General features: G+C 38.9%; 3 protein-coding genes across 3 annotated transcripts; 1 reads left to right on the plus strand and 2 right to left on the minus strand.

Annotated features, from left to right (window-relative positions):
- Nucleotides 1–963: 963 nt before the first annotated feature.
- spic (Spi-C transcription factor (Spi-1/PU.1 related)) lies at nucleotides 964–4,137 on the minus strand. Its single transcript, XM_073480417.1, has 6 exons — nucleotides 4,129–4,137; nucleotides 2,322–2,384; nucleotides 2,087–2,174; nucleotides 1,731–1,852; nucleotides 1,529–1,631; nucleotides 964–1,442 (listed from the first exon to the last, which is right to left on the minus strand). The coding sequence occupies exons 1-6, from the start codon at nucleotides 4,135–4,137 to the stop codon at nucleotides 964–966; spliced, it is 864 nt and encodes a 287-aa protein (XP_073336518.1).
- A 3,268-nt stretch (nucleotides 4,138–7,405) lies between these two features.
- On the minus strand, nucleotides 7,406–12,168 carry LOC141008312 (uncharacterized). Its single transcript, XM_073480623.1, has 2 exons — nucleotides 12,078–12,168; nucleotides 7,406–8,592 (listed from the first exon to the last, which is right to left on the minus strand). The coding sequence occupies exon 2, from the start codon at nucleotides 8,419–8,421 to the stop codon at nucleotides 7,693–7,695; it is 729 nt and encodes a 242-aa protein (XP_073336724.1). The 5' UTR covers nucleotides 8,422–8,592; nucleotides 12,078–12,168; the 3' UTR covers nucleotides 7,406–7,692.
- Nucleotides 12,169–13,951: 1,783 nt separating this feature from the next.
- atp6v1e1b (ATPase H+ transporting V1 subunit E1b) lies at nucleotides 13,952–20,738 on the plus strand. The gene is made up of 10 exons (XM_073480571.1): nucleotides 13,952–14,035; nucleotides 14,157–14,218; nucleotides 15,254–15,319; nucleotides 16,948–17,057; nucleotides 17,301–17,367; nucleotides 17,458–17,547; nucleotides 17,923–17,991; nucleotides 18,188–18,282; nucleotides 18,388–18,475; nucleotides 19,949–20,738. Exons 2-10 carry the CDS (start codon nucleotides 14,186–14,188, stop codon nucleotides 20,009–20,011), a joined length of 681 nt encoding a protein of 226 aa, XP_073336672.1. The 5' UTR covers nucleotides 13,952–14,035; nucleotides 14,157–14,185; the 3' UTR covers nucleotides 20,012–20,738.
- The last annotated feature ends 616 nt before the right edge of the window (nucleotides 20,739–21,354 follow it).

The raw sequence follows: 21,354 nt of genomic DNA on the forward strand, positions 1-21,354 counted from the left end.
AACTTTGCATTTACATAAGATGCGTGTCAAATAATTGGATTTTGTTAATTAAAAGATGTCAAAGTGATCAAAGTCTCGTCCATTTTTAGAGCTTCGTAATTTAAAATCTCTTTTCTTGATCAATAGAAAATGTTCTACCTCTTGAAAGTATTTACAATTACTGTCATTTACAGTGACAATCAAAAAATATAGGCATATGTGTTCAAAAGTCTTTCATTGCAGCGTAAAATCTGACAAAGGAAAAACATTTTGAGGAAACAGGTTTCCTCAAAATGACCGAATAAAGTAGACTAATAATTTTAGTTCATACGACTTAAATTTAACAATCTACTTTACTTGGTAATTCTGAGGTAATCAGTCCTGACTTTTTAAAGTAAAGTCAACTTTTTAAATTTACAGTGTGTTAGAGAAAAATGGTCAAACTATGTTTATTTAAAACATAATTTTAGAAATGTATATTATTTTAAGACATGAAATAACAATTATCTGAATATAGGCCCAGAAACTTACAGCAAGTGTCTTTTAACCTGCTCTTTGATCTAAAATCTGTAAAGATTTACCTGTAAAGTATATAATGCATGTTAAAACATGTGCTGCAAGACAAAATGTATGAATATGTCAAAGAGGTGATCAGAGTTTTTGCCAAAACTTAAGATTTGTAGATAGATTCAGGCATTAGTTTTTAAAAATTAAGGATTTTCTAATTCAATCTATTCAATTATTGAAATTCCTTGCTCATATTTTGAGTATTCACATGTATTTATAGTAATACCTCTATTTAGAACACAATATCTTATAATAAAAAAAAGTGTATATAAAGAGATAAGTGTTACTGTTTGTGACAGGAATAGTCCCCCTATAATGTGATAGCATGCTGAGACTGAACATGGACCCAGAAATTGAAGTCTTTGAAAGCCTTTTTCTCTGAGAGATTTTTCTCCTCTGATCAAATCATCCTCCGGCTCAGAGTTTGGTCATACTGTGTGAAGCGAAGCTGGAGGCCAGGTCGTAGTCCTCCTGCAGCTGGTAGTGTCTGTACCAGCTGTGCCAGTCCGCCGCTGCAGAGCCGTTGCAGTAGCTCTGTTCAGCCGGGTTCTGCTGCTGGGTGTGGACCTCCTCTGGTGCAGGGTGGCAGGGCAGGTGCACCTGAGCAGAGCCCAGCCTGTGCAGGATGTTTGGGTCGAACTGGTAAGTGAGTTTACGTCTCACTTTCCTGATCTCACCAGTGCGGCTGTAGTTTCTCAGAGCTCTCGCCATCTTCTGATAGGTCATGGTCTTGCGGTTGCCCTTGCGTTGACCCCAGCACTCGGCCAGCTTCTCTTTGTTCTTGGAGATGAAGTGGAAGGTGCCGCTGCCGCTGTCCGTCCACTGGATTGAGTCGCCCATGTTGGGGTCATTCAGAGCCTCGTGGAGGTATTCATAAAGCCTGAGCTTCTTACGAGCTGAGGAGGTAGAAGGTTGTTTTAGTAAAGAAAGGAAGCAATGAAGTTCCAGAGAGCTGCTCAAGTAAAGTATTTAACCTGCGTACCTTTGCTGTTCCTCTGTGGTGGTAAGATTGAGTAGAAGTGAGGTGATTCATTTTGCGAGTGAGCCAAGGGGACATCAGAGATGACCTGAGGCCAAGACTGCTGCTGAAAGAGCAACATTCAAAGTCAAAAAACTCTCATTTTTCTACATTTTCTAGAGATTTTTATTTATTTATTTATTTATTTATTTTTTGCAGTACTTACAGCAACATCATTCCAGTCATATACAGGAGGTGGTACATCAGACGGGTGTGTGACGAGGCAGCAGGAGATCTGACACTGCACCGACGGCTGCTGGCTGCCCAGAGTCTCATAATATGTGTAATCTGAAAAGAACATGAACACATCAATTGTCATTCTATCCAGATAAAATACGAATTAATTAAAGTGCTTAGAATTAATCACATTTTCTTTTTAACACAAAAGTAAGAGAAAAATTGCTGCTTTTTAGGCATAAAATCATGCACTGAAAAAGAAAAATGTGACAAAAGTTTCATATTAGTTTTTAATTACTTTATTAATTATTATTAATATCTTTTCTGGGAAAATTTCAGCTGTACCTGAATCGTAATACGAATTATTTGAATGCTGTTGAATCACATCAATTGCATCCTCAAAGTGTTGGTTGATGTCGCCGTCCAAGGAGGTCTGGAACAGATAGACACAGGTAAATACATTTAAAAAAAAAAAAAAAAGACTTTAACCATCTTTCATAACTTACTTTTCCATTAAAAAAAAGTCTTCCCAATAACTGTAATGAAAATGTATTTAAAGTTCAGCATCCTGACAACTCACCATCTTGTACGTCTGAGTGTTGCCTTCGCTTGAGGCCATTTCTGCCCTAATAGATGAACACTGCTACACTAGTGCAGGTGTACAGTGTTTGGACAGGTATTTATATGTTGCAGACCACCAATACCTGCCACATGAATAGGTGGAGAAATGTTAACGTCACGATACACTGGAGCGCTACACTTCCTTCTTTTTTGGAGGCACGGGTCAGATTAACATCTGAGCATCACTTTCTCTCTCTCATACTGGAGATCACAATCTACGAACAACAAAAACCTCTTTTATTGTGACCCAGGAGTACCACTACCAATTGTCAGCCTGACCTGAGAATTTGCATACCAGGCGAGATATGCGTCCATCAAACGCATCTATAATCGGTTGCTTTTCAGTTATACGCTTTTCTGTAAATTGAAATTTGAACCTATGGAACAGCTTTTTAACAGTGGTTCTTTGTTTCCTGGCAAAGTGAATTGACATTTGCATGAAAAGTCCTTTTCAAATATTCTTCCCTCTGGGCTCTTTTATGAAACACAAAACAACAGATAACCACTAATTTCCAATAAATCAGAGGACATTAATCATTTGTCACTCCTGATAGAAATAGATGAATTTTCCTTTATATTCCAATTTAATTCGAAGGCTAAAATATCAAAATTATCTTAATTATTTAATGTAATTGTATCTAGAGAATCCTAAAAAGTTATAATTGAGTATTTTCCTCAAAAAATGTAGCTTATACATGTTTTATTCTTAGTTTAGATTGTGCAAAAGGTGATAAACCAATAAAAAAAAAATAAAAAAAAACTTGACACAAAGCAACATGAATCCCTTTCAGATCTTGCAATCAACAAACTTTGTTCCTCTTACAGCTTTACAATGTCATTGGATCACGTATGATCATTAAAGAGACAAAGATACATTTGTTACATCTATTTTTTTGCATCTTACCTTTAAATTTTATCAACTGCTTGCTTGGATTTTATGGAGAATTTTATTGTCCGATTCTTAAAAGTTGCTGAAAAATTAGAATGCATCTATTGTCATTTGCTCTTTTAAGTTTTTGTGAACCTGCTCTTTAATGATATCATCCCTATAAATCAATAAAAGGTGTGTCATTAAATCTTACTGAAAACCACTTCAGTATTCTGCAATCCACAGGTGTGCAGGAGTTCACTGTGCAGCTGGGGACACATTAAAATAAAAATAATGTGACACTCATATCGACCAGAATGCCATAAACAGCTCCAGATAAATGTGATTATAAAAGGTTAATGGTTAAACGTGGTCATCGCTGTTAAACCTAGCCGGCTCTTTTTTCCCCTCAAAGCCAACCCCCCTGTTCAAATAAACACACGCTTTTTGAGAAGTTCATTTATCTCAGCCGTGCAGTTTTAAATATCAACTGACTTGCTCCTGAAGTTCCCCTTTCAGCACGAGTAAGTGTGCTGGAAACATCATGGAAACAAACAAAGTGGAGATGCACAGATTATAGCAATACCAAGAGCTGCATTGTTAGATTACGGGAACCCAAGCTGACTCCGTTTTGATGTGATCTGATCTGACCTGACTGGTATCATTATTTTGTTTTATTTGCACTTAATGTTCTCATCAGGAGAAAAAAAAACACCTTGTCACAATAAATTATCATAATGTGTGTGTGCGTGCGGGGGAGGAAGGAGTGTCTGTGTGTGCAAGCATGCAAATATGTATGTGTGCATGTGAGTTGTGTGTTTGTGTGTGTGTGTGTGTGTGTTTCCTGCCTGTGCAGCACGCTGATAAAAACAAAGAACCACAAACCTCGTCCTCTCACCCACTCCATCTTTCCCTGTTTCCATTCAGAGTGAAACTTCTGTCACATCAACTCCATAAATTAAAGACCACAACCTGTCGGGCTGCAGCTGAGGCCCGACAGCTGTGTGCTGGTGTTGGCTCTGTGTGGGATGCAAAGTTGGCTCCCTCATTAGGTTAGATTTTTTGGTCTTAAAAAGTTATTTTCAAAAGTTTTTTAGTGTTATTTTGCAACCCAATCGCTAAAAAAAAAATTGGCAATGTATGTTTCTGCGTACCAAGGATATATTGAAATATCCTTCTCCTCCTCCTTTATATGTTGCAACTTTACCTGTGTTTATGTTCAGCTTTCAATTTCATGTTGTAGTTATGGTCCGTCACTACAAACACAGATGGAAGTTGTTCCGATGTCTCAATAAAAATACCTGTTGCAAATTGTCCTGTCATTTTGTCAAAATATCCAGTGGTTTCACACATACATATGCAGAAACACTGTCTCGAACAGGGGTTTCTAGTTACAACTATCCAGTGGTTTGTTACTCTCACATGTTGAAATGGCATATTGAATATTGGTTTCTTGTTAAAAAGGGGTTTTATGCTTGCAAACGTTGAAAAACTGTCTTGAACAGTATCTAGTGGTTAAGTATCAGAAGATTGAGGGTTCGAGTCCCTTCGTGGTTGCCATTTATGTGGCGGTACTGGCTGTAATTTGCTTACAGGCCGGCCCAACCTACATACAAATATAAACAAAAAACATAAAACTAGGGGAATGCCCAATGTCCACTACTAGGACAATAAACAATAAACAAATGCCTCTTCTGGATACAATAAATAAATGTGCTCCTACAAGTCCCAGGGAAATAAAATGGTAAACCGAAGGTGTAAAGAGGTTTTAAGGGGTTCCCAAATAAACAAAGTTCCCTCAAGAAAGATGTGGGCAGGCAAGAAAACAAAATAGGGCCTAAACAGACCAGAGTCTCTGGCTGGCAATCTAAGGGGGAATGAGGTTCTCAGTGATTCAGGGAGCGAGTCAGAATGAGTCAGGGTCAGATTCAGTCTGAGGGTGAGAGCCACCAGTGTACCATGTCCCACCTCTCTTAAGCCTTTCAAACCCTCCCTGGGAGGGAAATGCCCCAAGCTGCTTCCACTCCTCAATCAGGAGTCAGTCTTCCCACCTGTGCACAGGTGCTCTGAATCCCCTGCAATCAGTCATGAGGAAAATCAGCCCAAACAAAGAAAAATAGCAAGTTAAACAATTGGACTGCTACACTAACTAATGTTAAAAATAGCTGTTAGTTGCAGGCTTACAAATGTTGAAACATCGTAAAACATATTCGTTTCACGCTTGCAAACGCTGTCATGTACAGTGGTCTGTCAGTAAAAATATCTATCTATCTAAGTGTGTGTGTGTGTGTGTGTGTGTGTGTGTGTTTAGACTTGGATAAGAGATTAAGAGATTCATGTTTGTCTATGAAGGTGGAAGAGTATTTTTTCTGGCAGAGCAGACACGCTGCACCTTTATCTTTTCAAACAAAGAAGCACTTTATTTCCCCTTCTCAATTCAATAGCTGCGTTCATTTGGCAGCGATGTGGGAACGGCAGGCTGACCGCAGCTCAGTCGACCCATTGTTCTTCTTTATTTACTGGCACACGATACATGAAATCAAGAAGTGTCAAAGCCACTGGTAAATAATCAGTCCATCAAGCTGAATGCTGCGACCGCAGAGTTATAATCATTATCTATGAGATCATGTTCGTGTCCTGGGCGAGTACATCAGGAAAAAAAACAGTGATGCACAAAGTAGGTTCAGACTGCTGCACGTATATTTTATGAGACTTTTGATATATTTCCACATTTTTACACAGGATTTCTAATCCCAGTAAATCAGTCATAGTGGAATAAGTTGCACATAAAACTTTTTAAATCTATTTTGTTTCCTTTGGTAACATGTTGATGGTTGTTTTGGTTTTGTGCTTTGTTTGTTAAATGACTGAAATGCTGCTGACTGACCAGCAGACGGCAGGACAGAGCAGCTAACCAAACACATATCACATATCTTCTGAATTCCTTCCCGCAGGAGGGGGGCTTTAACCGGGACAAATTTTTAACAGAGGTCCAGCTGCAGTCGTGGGGGTTGAAGACCAAGCAGATTAATCTTCTGTCTCTTAGTCTAAGATAACTCTGATGATCTTAAGTCAAAGAAAGCAGCTTCAACAAGCAAATATTGAAGCCACAAACGCAGAAAGAATGTTATGTTAAGTATGGTTGCAGTATTATTGGATCATTGCGTGATGTGACGGAGGGATCGTGGTGTGTTTTTGTGTTCACAGTTCTTTAATGTCACAGTTCTCCCCTCTTACCTGTAGTGCTATTCATCCATCTAGATTGTTTAGGTGTGAGTCTTTTGTGGAGGTGTCTATCTTGGTTTTCTGACTTCTTGTACTGGAACATGTTCAGCTCAGGTGTGACAGCATTCCCGGCTCCAGCTTCTTGCTTCCATGAAGAGATGAAGTGCCCTGCTCATGGGCTCGAGACTAACACATCCTGTTGTCCTGGGGATGATAGAAAATGGGGAACAAGGATCCCCCCCTTGGATTCTTGTATCTATGTATACAAAATAAATATTGCTTAGCAAATGCCAAACTTAGCCAAGAGCATAATTTCAAGCTCGCTACTCAGCATGAGACCTATGAAAATACGATGCGTTAAAATCCCAACGGACACAGTAAACTCACTATATTCTTTTCCTGCTTGTGGAGTTAGTGAAGAACTTATAAGCTAGTTAGCTGTTAGCTGTTAGCTGTTAGCAGTTGCTGAGCAGCAGAGTCCTGCTGTTTGTTTGGTTAAAGTAGCAAACAGCTAGATAGCAGAGATAACAGAGCTAAACACACAGTAGGACTGAGAGTTTGGATGAGTTTACAGTAAATAAATGTATTAAGTACTTCAGCTGAGTGCAGTTTGGAGGTAAAAGTACTTTGAATTCGACTACTTTCAACTTTTTTTAAAATACTTTAAACATCTTGATCTTGACATTGTTTACATTCACTTCAAGAGAGTTGAAAATTGTTTTTTGGGACTGTATAGAGCCCTGTTACTGCTGGTCATTTCCTTTACATAGCATAGATGCAGTTGCTTGAAGTGAAACGTACCAGTGTTTTCTATTGGCTGAACATCTGAGTTGCAGTTCTTCGGTAAAGTCTAGAGTAACACGACGGTAAGAAGAGGAACTGGAATCTTATTCCGTCCATTTCATGAAGTAATAAGAGACACAATCACACAAAGAAACATCAGACGAACATTTCAAGTTTCAGGATTCTTTAAAATTTTACCTTACATGATTTTACATTCCAGGTTTACATTTAACTGGCTACGTTTCCTCAGAGATCAGTTGTATACAGAAAACAAAGGCCATGAGCTCTGCGGTGAGCTGAGGTAGCACAATCCGAAAAAAAATCAAATTAATGTGTCTAATAGGAGCTACAATACAAAGAGTGTCGGAGAGTACAATCCAGAATTCAGAGAGTTAAGTGGAATATTTATCTGGAATAGATTTAAAAACAAAAGACCTGCGTTGAAAGGGGTTTACTACTTTCTGCAGTAGGCGATGGCACCATATGCTACTACTCCTACGACGGCTACTAAAGCAGCGCCTCCACACAGCAGCTCGGTGGAGCTCAGAGGTTTGATAGTCTTTGGTGGAGCTGTGGGCTCCGGCTTTTCTGGTGCTGCTTGAGAGGCTTTAACTGACTGTTCCTCTGTGAGGGGAATCTGTGAGAATTTTAGCTGCTCGAGGCTCTCCGTCGGAGGCTCTGCTGCCATCGGTGCGAGGATAGATGGAGGATGGAGCCCCTGAATCGAAAAAGGCTCCTCAGCTTCAGAGGTTGTGGTTGAAGGGACAGGTGTGGACGTTGTGGATGGAGGGTCGAACCTGACGATAGGCAGCGGAGGCAGGGCCATCGGGGGAACCACCTGCCTGAACTCTGCAGGCTCCCTCTCCATGTGGGGCTCCTCTGCTGACACCAGGAGCTCCTCAGTTTCTGGGGCCTGGAGGTCCTGCTCCTCCTCCCTGAGCTCATTCAGCTCCCTCTCCCCACCTAAAACACTCAACACACTTGTTTGTAGCTCCTCATCTTCTTCCTCCTCTTCCTCTGTCCTCCTCGCCCTCTCCTCTTTCTCTGCTTCCTCCAGCATCTCGGCCTCCTCTCGCTCCAGGTGGACCATGTCGGAGTTGGAGGAGTGGTTCTCCTCTCCAGTCAGAGCCGCCCCATCGTTGCTGTCCAGGCTCTTAGTGTCCTCGCGGTCCACATCGCCCATCGTGGACCAGGACTCGGCCAGCAGGCTCTCGCTCTGCCAGGGTCCGGGGCTCTCTACATGGGTCAGAGGCAGAGTAGCAGGGTCGGGGCTGAGGGAACCAGCCTCCCCGCCTCCCCCATCCCCCCTGCTGGACTCGACTGGGGCCTTTCCCTCCAGAGTGAAGGCTGGATGCTGCAGAGACAAAATGCACATGAATTTCTGTCTGACTTTATCACTCCCTGGTGGTAGTATGAACAAATATGCTGTGGCAGACAGCACATGACAGCAAACAGTGAGATTCCAGCACATAGACTGCACCTATTTCCACCAGGATTGTCTACTTTTTCTGCAAACTAAAGCTTCAGAATATCTGAATAGTTTGAATAATTCTTCACACAGTGGCTTGAATAAATAACAATGTGTAACATGCGTGTCTACATTTGTCAACAGGTCTGTCTTCTCAGCGAGGCTGTGGTTGGAAAAAGTTGCTCACTGGCTGCTCTGTATTGCAGCGGCTGTGACTATCTATAGCCCCGACCTGCATACCTTACTATGTTTAGGCACTATATACGTCTCCATCTGTCACCCAAGAGTGGAAGCTATTTCAGTGATTTCACATGACGTCAGACTGGGAACATAAAATGGAAGTGACATATTATTCGTTATGTCTGAGACAACATAACTCCAGCAGTCTATCGCTCTTAGTCTCACCAAAACTGAGATATTAACATTTTTTAAATAGTTTCAAAAACATGCCAAAAAAACACTCTGGGCGACCACTGTAAACACGGTTGTTTGCATAAAATAGGCTCAAAAGTGCCCTCGGTGTCAAGGTGACCCTCTTCACCCCTCGTGCCCATTCTCAGCAGAAAGTATTCACCCCTCATGTCAGTCTTAAAATAGACACACTCAACGCTCGCTCGTCACCGTCTGTCACAACATGTGGCTTGTCTGCGTTCACTCATATACTCTACTGTGTGAGTACATGAGTGAAGATGACCAACAACATAAAATGTTGTTTATCTGTAATTGCCATAGTCCTGTGATAATGCTAATTGTTATGTACAAGCTTAAAACAAAACAAATAAAACAAAACTGCTCAGCTTTGTTTACTACGTGTCTTTAAAATGAGCCGTCTGGCAGATAGCAGCTCCTCCTTCCTCCTCCAGCATCACCTGCCTGCCAGTGAGTATTAGTATGGATCAAATCCAAACAATAACTATCCTTAGTTCTGGCACTCTCATCTCTTTGCAGTCTGCGGTTGGATGAGGTTATAGTTAGGTATCACTATGATTTAATTAAAAGTTGTAGCTCCAGGTTGTGAACATTGATTAAAAAGTTTGAAAGGACTTTTGATAAACAAATTCGAAAAACATGAAAAGAAGTAGTAGACTTTGTTGATTAAAAAGGGGTTCATGAAGCACAATGCAATCCTGTTCTTTATCAGGTCCCAAGTACATCTCACATTTCCAATATGTAGCACTCTAACATGTAAGTCATTTTGCCCTTGCATCTTTTTTAGCCTATGCATGCTGTATGTTTAATGTTAAATGTTTATATTTATAAAAAGATGCCCCCTTACTATTCCTCTGTACCCCTAAATATAAATGTAAGAGTAGAGGCCTGTTTAACAAGGACAAATCCGTTGACGGCCTCTCCAGGGCTTGAATATCTGTTACATTTACACTCAGCGTTACATAAAGAGGTGTTGCTGCTCGGTGTAAGCAAAATAAATAGTAGTAATCAGTGATACTTAGTAAGCGACAGCAGGAGATGTAATGCAAATGAGAATATATAAGTTTGTGTGGCGTTATTTAAAGGTGCAGTATGTAAAACAAGTAAAACTATATAAAATTGTGTTGTCCTTTGTGGACAGTTTGTATATTCAGTCAGATAAAACCATCACTGAAGAGACTTATTATGCTTTTTCATTGTTTTCCTTTCTTTCAGGGTTTTTAGGTTCCTGTGCATGTAAAAGGTCTTGAAAGTTAAAAAGCCCAAAGTCTGCGCCAATGCTTCTGAAATGCCTCATCAGTAGTCCCACCTTTAATCTGTGACTTTGTGACATCACACTATGTCACCATGTCACACATTTGCATAATATATTTCTATATTCACGGTAGAAATTAAGCTACCTGGAAGCCACCAGAGACACGGTGAGTGGTGCTGGCTCAGGCATCTGTGCGCTGACCAATCAGAGCAGACTGGATATTCAGAAGGGGAGGGGCCTTAAAGAGACAGGAGCTTAAACAGCGCATTTCAGACAGAGGGGGAGTACAGTGCTGCAACACTGGACAGAATGAGAAATGAGAAATGAGTGTTTTTTGAACATTAAAGCATGTGAATCTATTTTAGTCGTTACTCAAAATGAAATGATGAACCTGAAAATGAGCATAATATATCTCCTTAAAAATCACAAAGTGAAGCTGATAGGTCAAAAGAAAAACAAAACAGATTTTTGCTCCATAACATTTCTTTTGTCTTTGCATTCTTTTGGGAAACTAAAATATTGAATGATGATGAAACAGTCCTTGAAGGTCTCACAGCAGAAATGTAGCAACTTTACAGAGCTGTGAGTAACATTTTGATCATTTTAATGGCTCACAAGCCAAAAAGGTGTCAGGGACCACTGATCTATTTTTGTTCTGTATTCGAGTCCAAACATATTTTGACTGTGTTGTCTTTGGCTAAAGTCCAAACCTTTAGCATGGCTTTGGGGTCCGTCCCTCAATGAAATCTGCGTTGACTCACAAGAGAAAGGGTGAGGAAAGGACACCCCTTCCTGCTTGTTGTGCAACAGCCTGGTACTTTTTGTGCAATAAAACCTTCTGATTCTGAGTCAAGCAGCTGGACAAAATCAATAAAAAGCCGTATTAGGCCTTGAATAAACATTTCCAGTACACAGCGGTGCCTTTATAGAGATAAGTCACCTGATTGCAGTCTTACTGGTCAGGTTTGTCTGTTAAATCTATCTTTTCCTTATTTATGATTTCAAAATAGTCATTTTGCCCAGTTTTCATGACTGAATCCTTCACGTCGAATCCCTCCAGACCCTGTCAGACTGAGCAGACCAACACAGACGCCCCCCTGACGTCACTGATCCAATGACCAACTAGCTGCCATATTGTCTGTCCCCAGCTGTGTGTCCTGTAGACCTGTGCAGACATTAAAGTTGGCCACATAAACACTTTAAACGTCTCACAAACACACACTCAAACCCATCTGTGTCTCCACCTTTTCTACTCAGTCATCCTCCTTCACCTATTGGCCTACTTGACTAATTGGATTCCCATTGATCCTGTCGCACTGACTCACAGAGAAGGAAATGATCAGGCAGATTTAGGGCACTCTTTTTGTGCTAATGTGTGATGAAGACAGAGTGATATCAGGTATATTAAAGGTCAGCTTTCAATGTCAAAGAGGGAGCAATGTTTGATAAGACAAACCAGCTCTTCGTGGCAGTTTCTATGTCGTGTGCAAGGTGAGATTTTTGCCCTTCACAGCACCAGAGGGACCCGTAATGACCCTTCAAACTCTGACATGTTTACACACTTTTAGAAACAAAATCTGATCACATTCTTTACTCAAACATAAAGCCTACATTCTCCTTCAGATTTCAGGCTTTGCTAAAACTTTCTGCCATGTGAATATAAAGGGAAAACAACATTTGGGCATACCTGCGTCCTCTTGGCACGACGCTGAAGGAGTTTCTAGATGAGAAGCAGATGCTGCAGATCAAAGTGCGACGTGCATCCACACACGAAGCCACTAAACAACAGAAACATGCATGCTGTAGCTGGCACAGGAATAACAAGGTGGACAAGCTGTGCAAAAGTCTCTCCCTCCCTCCCTCTCTCTCTCTCTCCCGCTCTCTCCCTCTCTCACCCACCCCCTCTTCCAAAATCCATGACATAACAGTTGGCCGGAGAGCAGTCAGTAGTGACTTTGCTGTCTGTTCACGGTGAGAAAGATTGTTAGAAATGTGAGTAAACAGTGAAGAAATGACTGTCAGACTTTAACCTGTGTGTCTAAGAGGTCAGCAGAGGTCAGTGGGTGAGTGTTTCACTCAGGTAAACAGTCTGTGGAGTTTTATGTGCACCGTCCAAACAGCAGATTATCGGTCAGTCAATCAGTCAGTCAGCAGGTGACACCGAGTGGAAAACGCATGTCAGACAGGGAGAAGAGCTATTTCTAAAGCTGGACTTTCCAAGTTCTACTTCCCTCTGCTGGCAAGACACGTTAACAAGACTGGAAACTCAGCCAGGAAGTTTTTATATGGTACACTTACACAGCATGTATTTTGTATTAAATTTAATGTTTGTATCCTTTCTTTCTCTAACATTTGCAATTTCAATGCTATGTCAGTTCATCTATACACATATTCATCGCAGTTTTCTAATACTTTGCTACATATAAGAGGTAGTAAGCAGTAGGTATGGTATGATGATGTAGTATTTATGGCATGCATGTATATATAATCCCCCGCTTAGCCCTTTTTAGTGTAGCAGACCTATTCAACTGGTGGCATGCGTCCTTTAACAACCTCGTTCCGGCCCTTCAATCATTTTGATAGTAGGCTAATGAGCCGATTCGTTAGTTATGTCTGTTGCTTAGAACAAAAATACTTATATTTCACTGAAATGTTTCAACCCAAGCAGTGGGAATTCACAAGAAAACTACTTTAAAGTTTAAAAAGGTGCATTTTTTGTCTTGTGCTTTTGTGCATATTTTTTTCTTTTTCATTTCTGAGAACTTATTTAAAAAAAGTGGGAAAAAATTACAAAGTGCATTGTTTAAACACATTTAAATTCTGAGCTTGACAGGTCAGACATAGGAAATAGTGACTTGCTGTCTTATCCTACTACTCCTTACACAGAAAATTAATATGATAGCTTTGAAGTTATGAAGCATATATGAAGAATAATGTCTAAAATAATGTAGTATCATAGGCGCTACCGCCCTACAGGAACATTTTAGACCAGGTTAAGTGATTTTAGTTTGTACATCTTTAGCTTTTTTTAAGTTCCTTTTTTAAAGGTTTTCTGTCATTTCAACTGTAAAAAAAAAAATTAGAAAAAAAAAGTTAAAACAAAATCCATGTTCTTCAGGACCACATGATAAATAAGATATGAAAATTCAAATGCAATGTAGCAAAAATATATAAGAAAATGTGTTATAAAAACTTGTGTATGACACTATTCAAACAGTGATTATATGAATTATAGAATTAATGATAAACTTGTTTTTTAAAGCAGTTTTCTTAAGGTTCATCAAACCAAAATACACATTATTATCATTAGAAAATAATTAAATCAAACGCAATTAATGTTTAAATTATCTGTTTTACATTTAAAATGTATATTAGTACATATATGGTATTTTAATGACATATATCAATATGTAGTACATGTAAATACGCCATGAAAATGACAAATATGACACCAAATCTACATTATTTTCCTGACTTCCTCTTTTCCACATTAGCATAAACTCGTCTCTTTTTCTCGCGCCTGATTGGCTGCTCGACCGGAAGTAAACATCATGTGACGTCGTAAGTCAGCTGATCCGCCGTAGACATCTTTACGGAGTCACGACTGCGGCGATTAATTCATACCTTCTACTCTGAGATTTTCGGGTAAATAACCGTCGATTTAAAGCTGACACTGCGGGATTAAGACCTCCGTGTTGTTACTGACTTCCTGTTTTGTGAGTCGATGATTTAAATGTTTGTGTTGCGTGTTATTTTTTCCTCGCAGGCCCCCGCGGATCTTTGACAGCTGCAACCATGGCGCTCAGCGATGCCGACGTACAGAAGCAGGTAATGAAGCGTTTTAACCTTCAGACATGGCGCCATTCAGCTTGTTTTCTCTTCTTTTTACTGTTCAGCGACGTTTTAAGATGCTAACAGTCGCGTTAGCACACTGTGAAATGTTAGCTGTTAGCTTGAATGTTTGACGGAAGTGTGTGTGTGTGTGACATTGAGAGAGGTTAGCATCGACATAAACACAAACACAGCTCCAATTGAATATTCAGGCTGATTTTTAGCTGATGGTTGTATATATAAAAATGCTACCTATAGCAAAATAAAATAAGCAGCCATTTTAGAAGCTGCTGCTGTGTTGGAAGTTAAAGGGGGGTCATATTTCCAAGTGATCACATGATGAACACATGCCAGCAGGGCCTGAGGAGGAACTGGGAGTGAGTGAGTGAGTGAGACACTGTCTGGGAAATCTGAGCAAACACTGAAAATAACCTGCAAATAACAGCTCATGACAAGCTGCACAAGTCAACCGTACATGTGTAAAAGTTTGGGTTTAGTTAGGGCTAGGCAAGATATTGATAATATATTGTTATAGTGATATGAGACTATATATCGACTTATATTTATGATGATACGATCTTTTCCTGGTTTCAAAGGCCAAATTTCAGTAAATTTATGTTATTTTCAAACTGTCCTACTTGTTTTAAAACTTGCCGTCACCCAATTAGTCATTATATTTACTTAATTGATGATTATTCATCAAAAATCTTGAGGTATTTGGTCAAAAATAGCATATTTTGTCACCCAGTCACAACATTTATGAAGTGCTTTTGAAACAGAATATTTGTTTAAGACCACATCCCTCAGCCTTTGGTTTAGTATTCATACGTGAAATGGACAGAAGCATTTCTCACCATAGTGACAGTCAGTTCACAGCGAGGTGAGGAATCAGCTTTGGTTTCATTATGACAGAGATGATAATTCATACATACAGGAGGAATAATTGCGTTCATGTCAAACACATTTAAACCCAGTGTTTGCAGGAAAGCCCGGTCCTCTTCGTCATGGATGTTTCTTTCTTCCCTTCTGCAGATCAAGCACATGATGGCCTTCATTGAACAGGAGGCCAATGAGAAGGCAGAGGAAATTGATGCGAAGGTAAAAATCACACAGTGGCAAGAATGGATGATTAATCCTTCCTAAAAAATGGCTTGTTTTGTCCACAACACACGTATCATCAGTTTACTGTCACAGAGGAATAAAGAAACCAAAAAATATTCACATTCGAGAAGCTGAAATCAGAGAAATTTAACATTTTTTCTTTAAAAAATGACTCAATTGTTGCAGCTTTAGACAGGAAATTATAAGAGAGAGTAATGAGGAAACAAGTGCAACAAAAGTCTACCGCTGAACACAAACCAAGGATGATCGGAGTCAAACTCTTCGGGCCAGATTTGATCAAAATCAGATCTGTGATGTTGCAATTTATGACCTTTTTAGTTTGAAGTTTATTGTAGTGCCCCCATAAGACCAGGCGGGGAATTGAGTGTCGGTTATTGATATCAAAACAAGACTAAACATTATAATCACAGACAAACACACAGAAATCTACAACATCAGACAATTTACATGCAGAGACATTGATTCCACATTAAAGAGTGACGTTAAAAAGAGACTTTTCAATTGGCAGATTTCACCAGATCTAATCTTACTTTTATTTTTTAGAACATTTTCCTCGGCCTGTAAAAGACTTTAGTTTGCAGACCTGTAAAAATCCAGCTCTTCTAACATTAAAGCTTCTCTTTAATGAAACACATTTCTATGGAAGCTGTGTTTTAAGAATATTTATACAAGGCCTTCCTCACGGATTGAGAATGAATTCATTTGGATGTTGAATCGTACAAAACTTGACAATAAGGTTATAATATGGTTGTAGAGTCCTGTGTTCAGCCCAATGCAGCACATTCATTTCACAGCCATGTTTAAGGTCACTAGTAGCACGAAGGATTTGTAAATAAAGTCTTTTGCTTCAATGATATTGACCTTTAGTTATAGTACATTCGTATTCTCTGTGAGGCACTGAAGCATATTAATATTTAATGTTATTGAAGCTGAATGTGATATGTTTTTTTGTATTACAAATCTAATCTGTTAAATTAGATTTCCAATTTAATTTTATTAGTTGTTGATTTAAATTTTCTACCTCATGTGACGCATGTTTTAAATTGAATTTAGAGACTGCTCTATAAATGATAATTATGATTGTCATCATAAACATGTAATGTTCAGACACAGCAACAGAATACATTCTTGTTTTTGTTAAAATGTTTTCAAAGTTAGCATTAACTCAAAATAAAACTCTAGCAGTCCCATCAGTCAATGATAATTGTGGTGCTGAAATGATTAGTTGATGATTGGATTAGAAGACTGACAGAAAATTAAATGCCAAAGGATTTAATAGTGGATTAATTTAATAGAAAAGTACATAAAATGTGATAAAGTCACAGTTCATAACGGTAAAAATTAAATATCTTTGAGTTTTGGACTGTTAGTCAGAAAAAAAACAACTTGGGCATTTTTCATTACTTTATTAAAAAATCCATAGATTAATCGTTAATGAAAAAAAAAATCCTCAGTTACAGCCCTAGGTTTTCAAAACCTTGTGAAATTAAAGACAAGTTAAACCTTTAAAGTGGCCTGTAGTGTAAAGAGAACTGATAAGTGACCACATAAACACTGACGTGATGGAGGATTTCCTGCTGAGTGAACTCTGTCTCCTCCTGCAGGCTGAAGAAGAGTTCAACATCGAGAAGGGCCGCCTGGTCCAGACTCAGAGGCTGAAGATAATGGAGTACTACGAGAAGAAAGAGAAGCAGATCGAGCAGCAGAAGAAAATGTGAGTCATGGCTAGAAATCACAGGACACATCAAGTGCTCCCTTCCTAAGAACAAAGAATTATCTGTATGTGTGACAGATATTCAGACAGAGTTCCCCTAATTTTATTTAGCTGCTTAGGCCTACAATGACTCTTTTGTGGCCGCCGGCCTCAAACGGTCTCCGATGTTTCTCCACGGACGAAAACAGTCCAACTCACAAATCTAAACGGGCCCAATGTGTGTGTTATTTGTCTGTTTTACAGTCAGATGTCTAACCTGATGAACCAGGCTCGACTGAAGGTGCTGAAGGCCCGCGATGATATGATCTCGGTAAGCAGCCGTGCATAGATCTGTCACCTCACATATTTTACTGTCTCCCTCTTTGTGAAAATTAATAACTGTGTGTTTCTGTGCCCTCAGGAAATGCTGAATGAGGCCCGCCAACGGCTCGGTAACGTCGCAAAAGACCCAGCCAGGTATCCTGCTCTGATGGACGGTTTGCTCTTACAGGTAAGTTTATGTAAATGTTCAACATTGTTGCCTGAAAAATGACTAAAATAATTAATATTTTATCAAAAAAAGTTGCCAATTAATTTTCTTTCTTATTCAGATGACGTTTCTAAAGTCAATGAGCAATCATGTTAGATAATCATGATCTTGATATTGACCAAAATAATCTTGATAGTCATCAATCTATTAGAAATCCCTCCTAGTATAATGCAACATTACAACCTTCATGAAGGGAGGATTTGTTCCCTTGTTAGACTGCATTATTTTAGCTACTGTAGGTTTTCCTAATAAACTGGCCCTTAAATGTTTATTTTTATGAGGATGTTGTAATAAAAAATGAGGTCTGTTAACATTTTCAAAATCTTCTTCCATCAGGGATTCTATCAGCTTCTGGAGTCCAAAGTGACTGTTCGCTGCCGTAAACAGGACCTGCAGATGGTACAGGTCAGTAAATCAAAAAATTTGTCTGTTCGGCAGATGCCATCGATAAGTGGGAAGGAAATTGGTTCTTACTATATATTGGTGAAAGAGCATGTTGGATAGTAGAGGTCAATTATTTTATTTTATTTAAATTATCTAAGACAATCGAGTGAGGTAACCTGTTAAAATCTAAGTTTAAATTGTCTTGTGACTCCTCCAGGCTTCCATCCAGAGGAATATTCCCATATATAAAGCAGCTGTGAAGACCAACCTGGAAGTCCGCATCGACCAGGACAACTTCATCTCCCCAGACGTGTAAGCAGCCTCACATGTGAAACATTAATCACCCAGATAAAAAATGTACTCTCAAAGACTTATTTGAGTATTTTCTCAATTAAAATTTCTCATCTTCTGTTTCAGTTCTGGTGGCGTTGAGATCTATAACGGAGACGGGAAGATCAAGGTGTCCAACACCCTGGAGAGCAGACTGGACCTCATGGCTCAGCAGGTAGGAAGTAGAGACGGGTCATATTATCAGCTTCAAATTCCGCTTTTTTTATTTTTTTAATCAAACAAAAAATAATAGTAAAAATAAATAGTATTTCTGGTAAAAAAAATTTATAGAAAACACAAAGAGTTAACTTAAAAAAAATATTTAAAAAGCCAAATAATCAAGAAAACAGACATAATTTTACAGGTGTGTTATCGAGCATTTGTTTGCAATTCATTAAGAAGCATTTAAAATGTGTGTGGGACGATCTAACGAGGTTCCCCCCGAGAAAATGTTCAACAGAGTGGATGTCATTTCCTGTATTCTGGTCCCCTTTAACAGTATGATTGATGCTTTTATCTGGATAAATGAGCTTGAGTTTTCATCCGGATCACATGTTTGGCAGTTCCCTCTTTTTCTTTTACAATAAAATGCAGACATAACTCATAAGGAACAACAAACAAACAAACATCATGAGAGAGCAAAAGTAAGACAATAAGAATGTATCACAACCAGCTTCGAATTCCTTCCAACACCTGTGAAGCGTCGTGATTGCATCTTGCATAGTTGTGACGCAAATGAGCTGAAAAAAATGTTGAGACCTGACGCGCCACATTTTACCATGATGACACACACACAGCGTTACAAGGTGAAAACAATACCAGTTGACGCTGTTGTAGCAGATAATAAGGACCATGTGACAAGGGCAGGAACAAGCTACCACACCTGAACATTTTCATAAAAATGTCAAAGACAGTGACTTTATACGATAAACTAGGGCACAAAATGTAAAATAAGAACCACAATTATCACATTCTTGTAAATATGATGTACATCTTTAGTAATGAAAGGATATTTTGAGGTATATCAGAATTGGATAGGCTAGTTTTTTTTTTGTTTGATTTTGATTTTTTTTTTGGCCGGGGAACTCTTTTTAGTTGTAGTTTCTAAAAAAAGTAGTTTCAATCTCAGTGAGGCTCTTCCTGTTTAAATATATCCATTATTGCTTTAAGCTTAACAAATTATTGTTGGTCTAAAACAGAGTCACCTTTTTAAGTGAGTGAGCTGTTAACATAGTTTGCATTTGGCAAAATGAGATTAGTTCAGCTCACACGTTCCCTGAACTTTCAGATACTTCACTTGACACGAGATGGCAGAAGTTTAACGGCTACATCGTCTGATTTATTTATTGTTTAGTATTTTTAGGTCGGTCTTTTTGTACTTAAAAAAACTAACTAAACTAACTAAGCAATTAAAATAAATACATAATGACTGACAACCACATTTAGTTTAATTCCGATCTCGTGTCATAGTTTGTGTCTCAAAATAAAAAACCTTTTTATAGTTTCAGCTTCTCAAATGTGAGTTTTTATAAGAATTGTAACATGTGAACTTAGGTTATACATTTCACTATTTTCTAACATTTTAGTGTATAAAATATTACATTAAAAAATGATCAACTTATAAGCCACGTGTTTCTGTGTTTTGCAGATGATGCCTGAAATCCGAGTGGCTCTCTTCGGTGCCAACCCAAACCGCAAGTTTATGGACTGAGTATCTCCAGCTGTGTTAGAGACAAACTCTCCTTTTTGTTTTTTTATTTTGTCATATGAAAAAAAAAACGTCATTCCTCTTGTCTGTGAAATGAATTTACGATGCAAAAGAGTCGCATTGTTGTTGTGTGATGTATTGCTGTATTTCTCTGTGCATTAAGGGACATGATAGACGCTGCAACTCAACATTACAGATGTGCGTCCTCGGTACTGCACAGCTGTAATGACTGGTTTACTCTGCTGCTTCCCTTCCAAGGGTCCCAGTTTACACTGATTAGTCAGGGAGATGAGGTCGGGTGATTGGCTGGATGTTTAATAGGTTGTCCTCTAATCAGATTACTTTATATGACAAACATAGCATCCGTGTCATGGTTTTCCCAGTTTCATTAACCACCGCCCTACAGTATAAGTTGTATGGGGCATTGTGTTGCTAATGGGTGTCTGCTCCAACCAATCACAGAGAAAAAAAAAGCATCCTAGACGGAAACTGAAGACCGGACATGACCTTAAACAATTAATTTATTGATGTTACATCGCCGTCGAACGAGTGGGGGTTATCATTCCAGAGGGTGCACTGTATGTATATGAGGTTTCCAGATTAAATTATACGTATGTGTGGTTGTTGTTTTGTTTTTTTGTTCTTTTTCTTTTTCTTTTTTGATTGTGTCTCAAACTGAAAATGTTATATTGTGGAAATGTAAAACCTAATAAAATATAAATCATTAGTATCACTTCTCTGCTCTTTTTGCCTCATACAATGTCCTCCCTGCTGAGAGATGTACAATTTTTACATTTCTTTTGCAACAGTGGCCATTCATGCCTCCTTCATTAGTTTATCACATGGTATTTGTCAGACAAAAATGCCCCAATTATCCAGTTGCAGCAAGCATTTTGCTGACATGCTAGCCTGACAGCACAGCTTCCTGTGGAAAACAAGCTCTTCAAGCTTTTCTAGCTTCTCAAGGTTTTCATTCTTTGGGAGACAGCTGAGCTGAGACACACGGCACCAGACGCTCCTTCTTACTTGTAAGTATTTCGTGTTTTAAAGTGGCTAGATTTGATTTTAAAGTTTTGTCTTTCTTGAGTTTTTTTGTGAATGAGGTGAGAGTTGTTTGTCACTTTCCTCCACTTTTCTCGGCTAATTTCATCTCACATTCGTGGTTTAGGCTGCTGAATGGGCTCTCTCAGCCTCGTAATACAAGCATGTTATCAAGCTGATGACCTTAAAACGAGTTTGTCAAATTTATTTACCCAATAAGCCGCAAAAACTAAACGAACTTCTCTACCGAGGACAAAGGATAAGATGTCATTTGTTCATGTCTAACACAGTTTTTTTCTTTCCTT

Source organism: Pagrus major, chromosome 14 (assembly GCF_040436345.1).
Source record: "Pagrus major chromosome 14, Pma_NU_1.0".
In the NCBI taxonomy this organism is placed as follows: domain Eukaryota; kingdom Metazoa; phylum Chordata; class Actinopteri; order Spariformes; family Sparidae; genus Pagrus; species Pagrus major.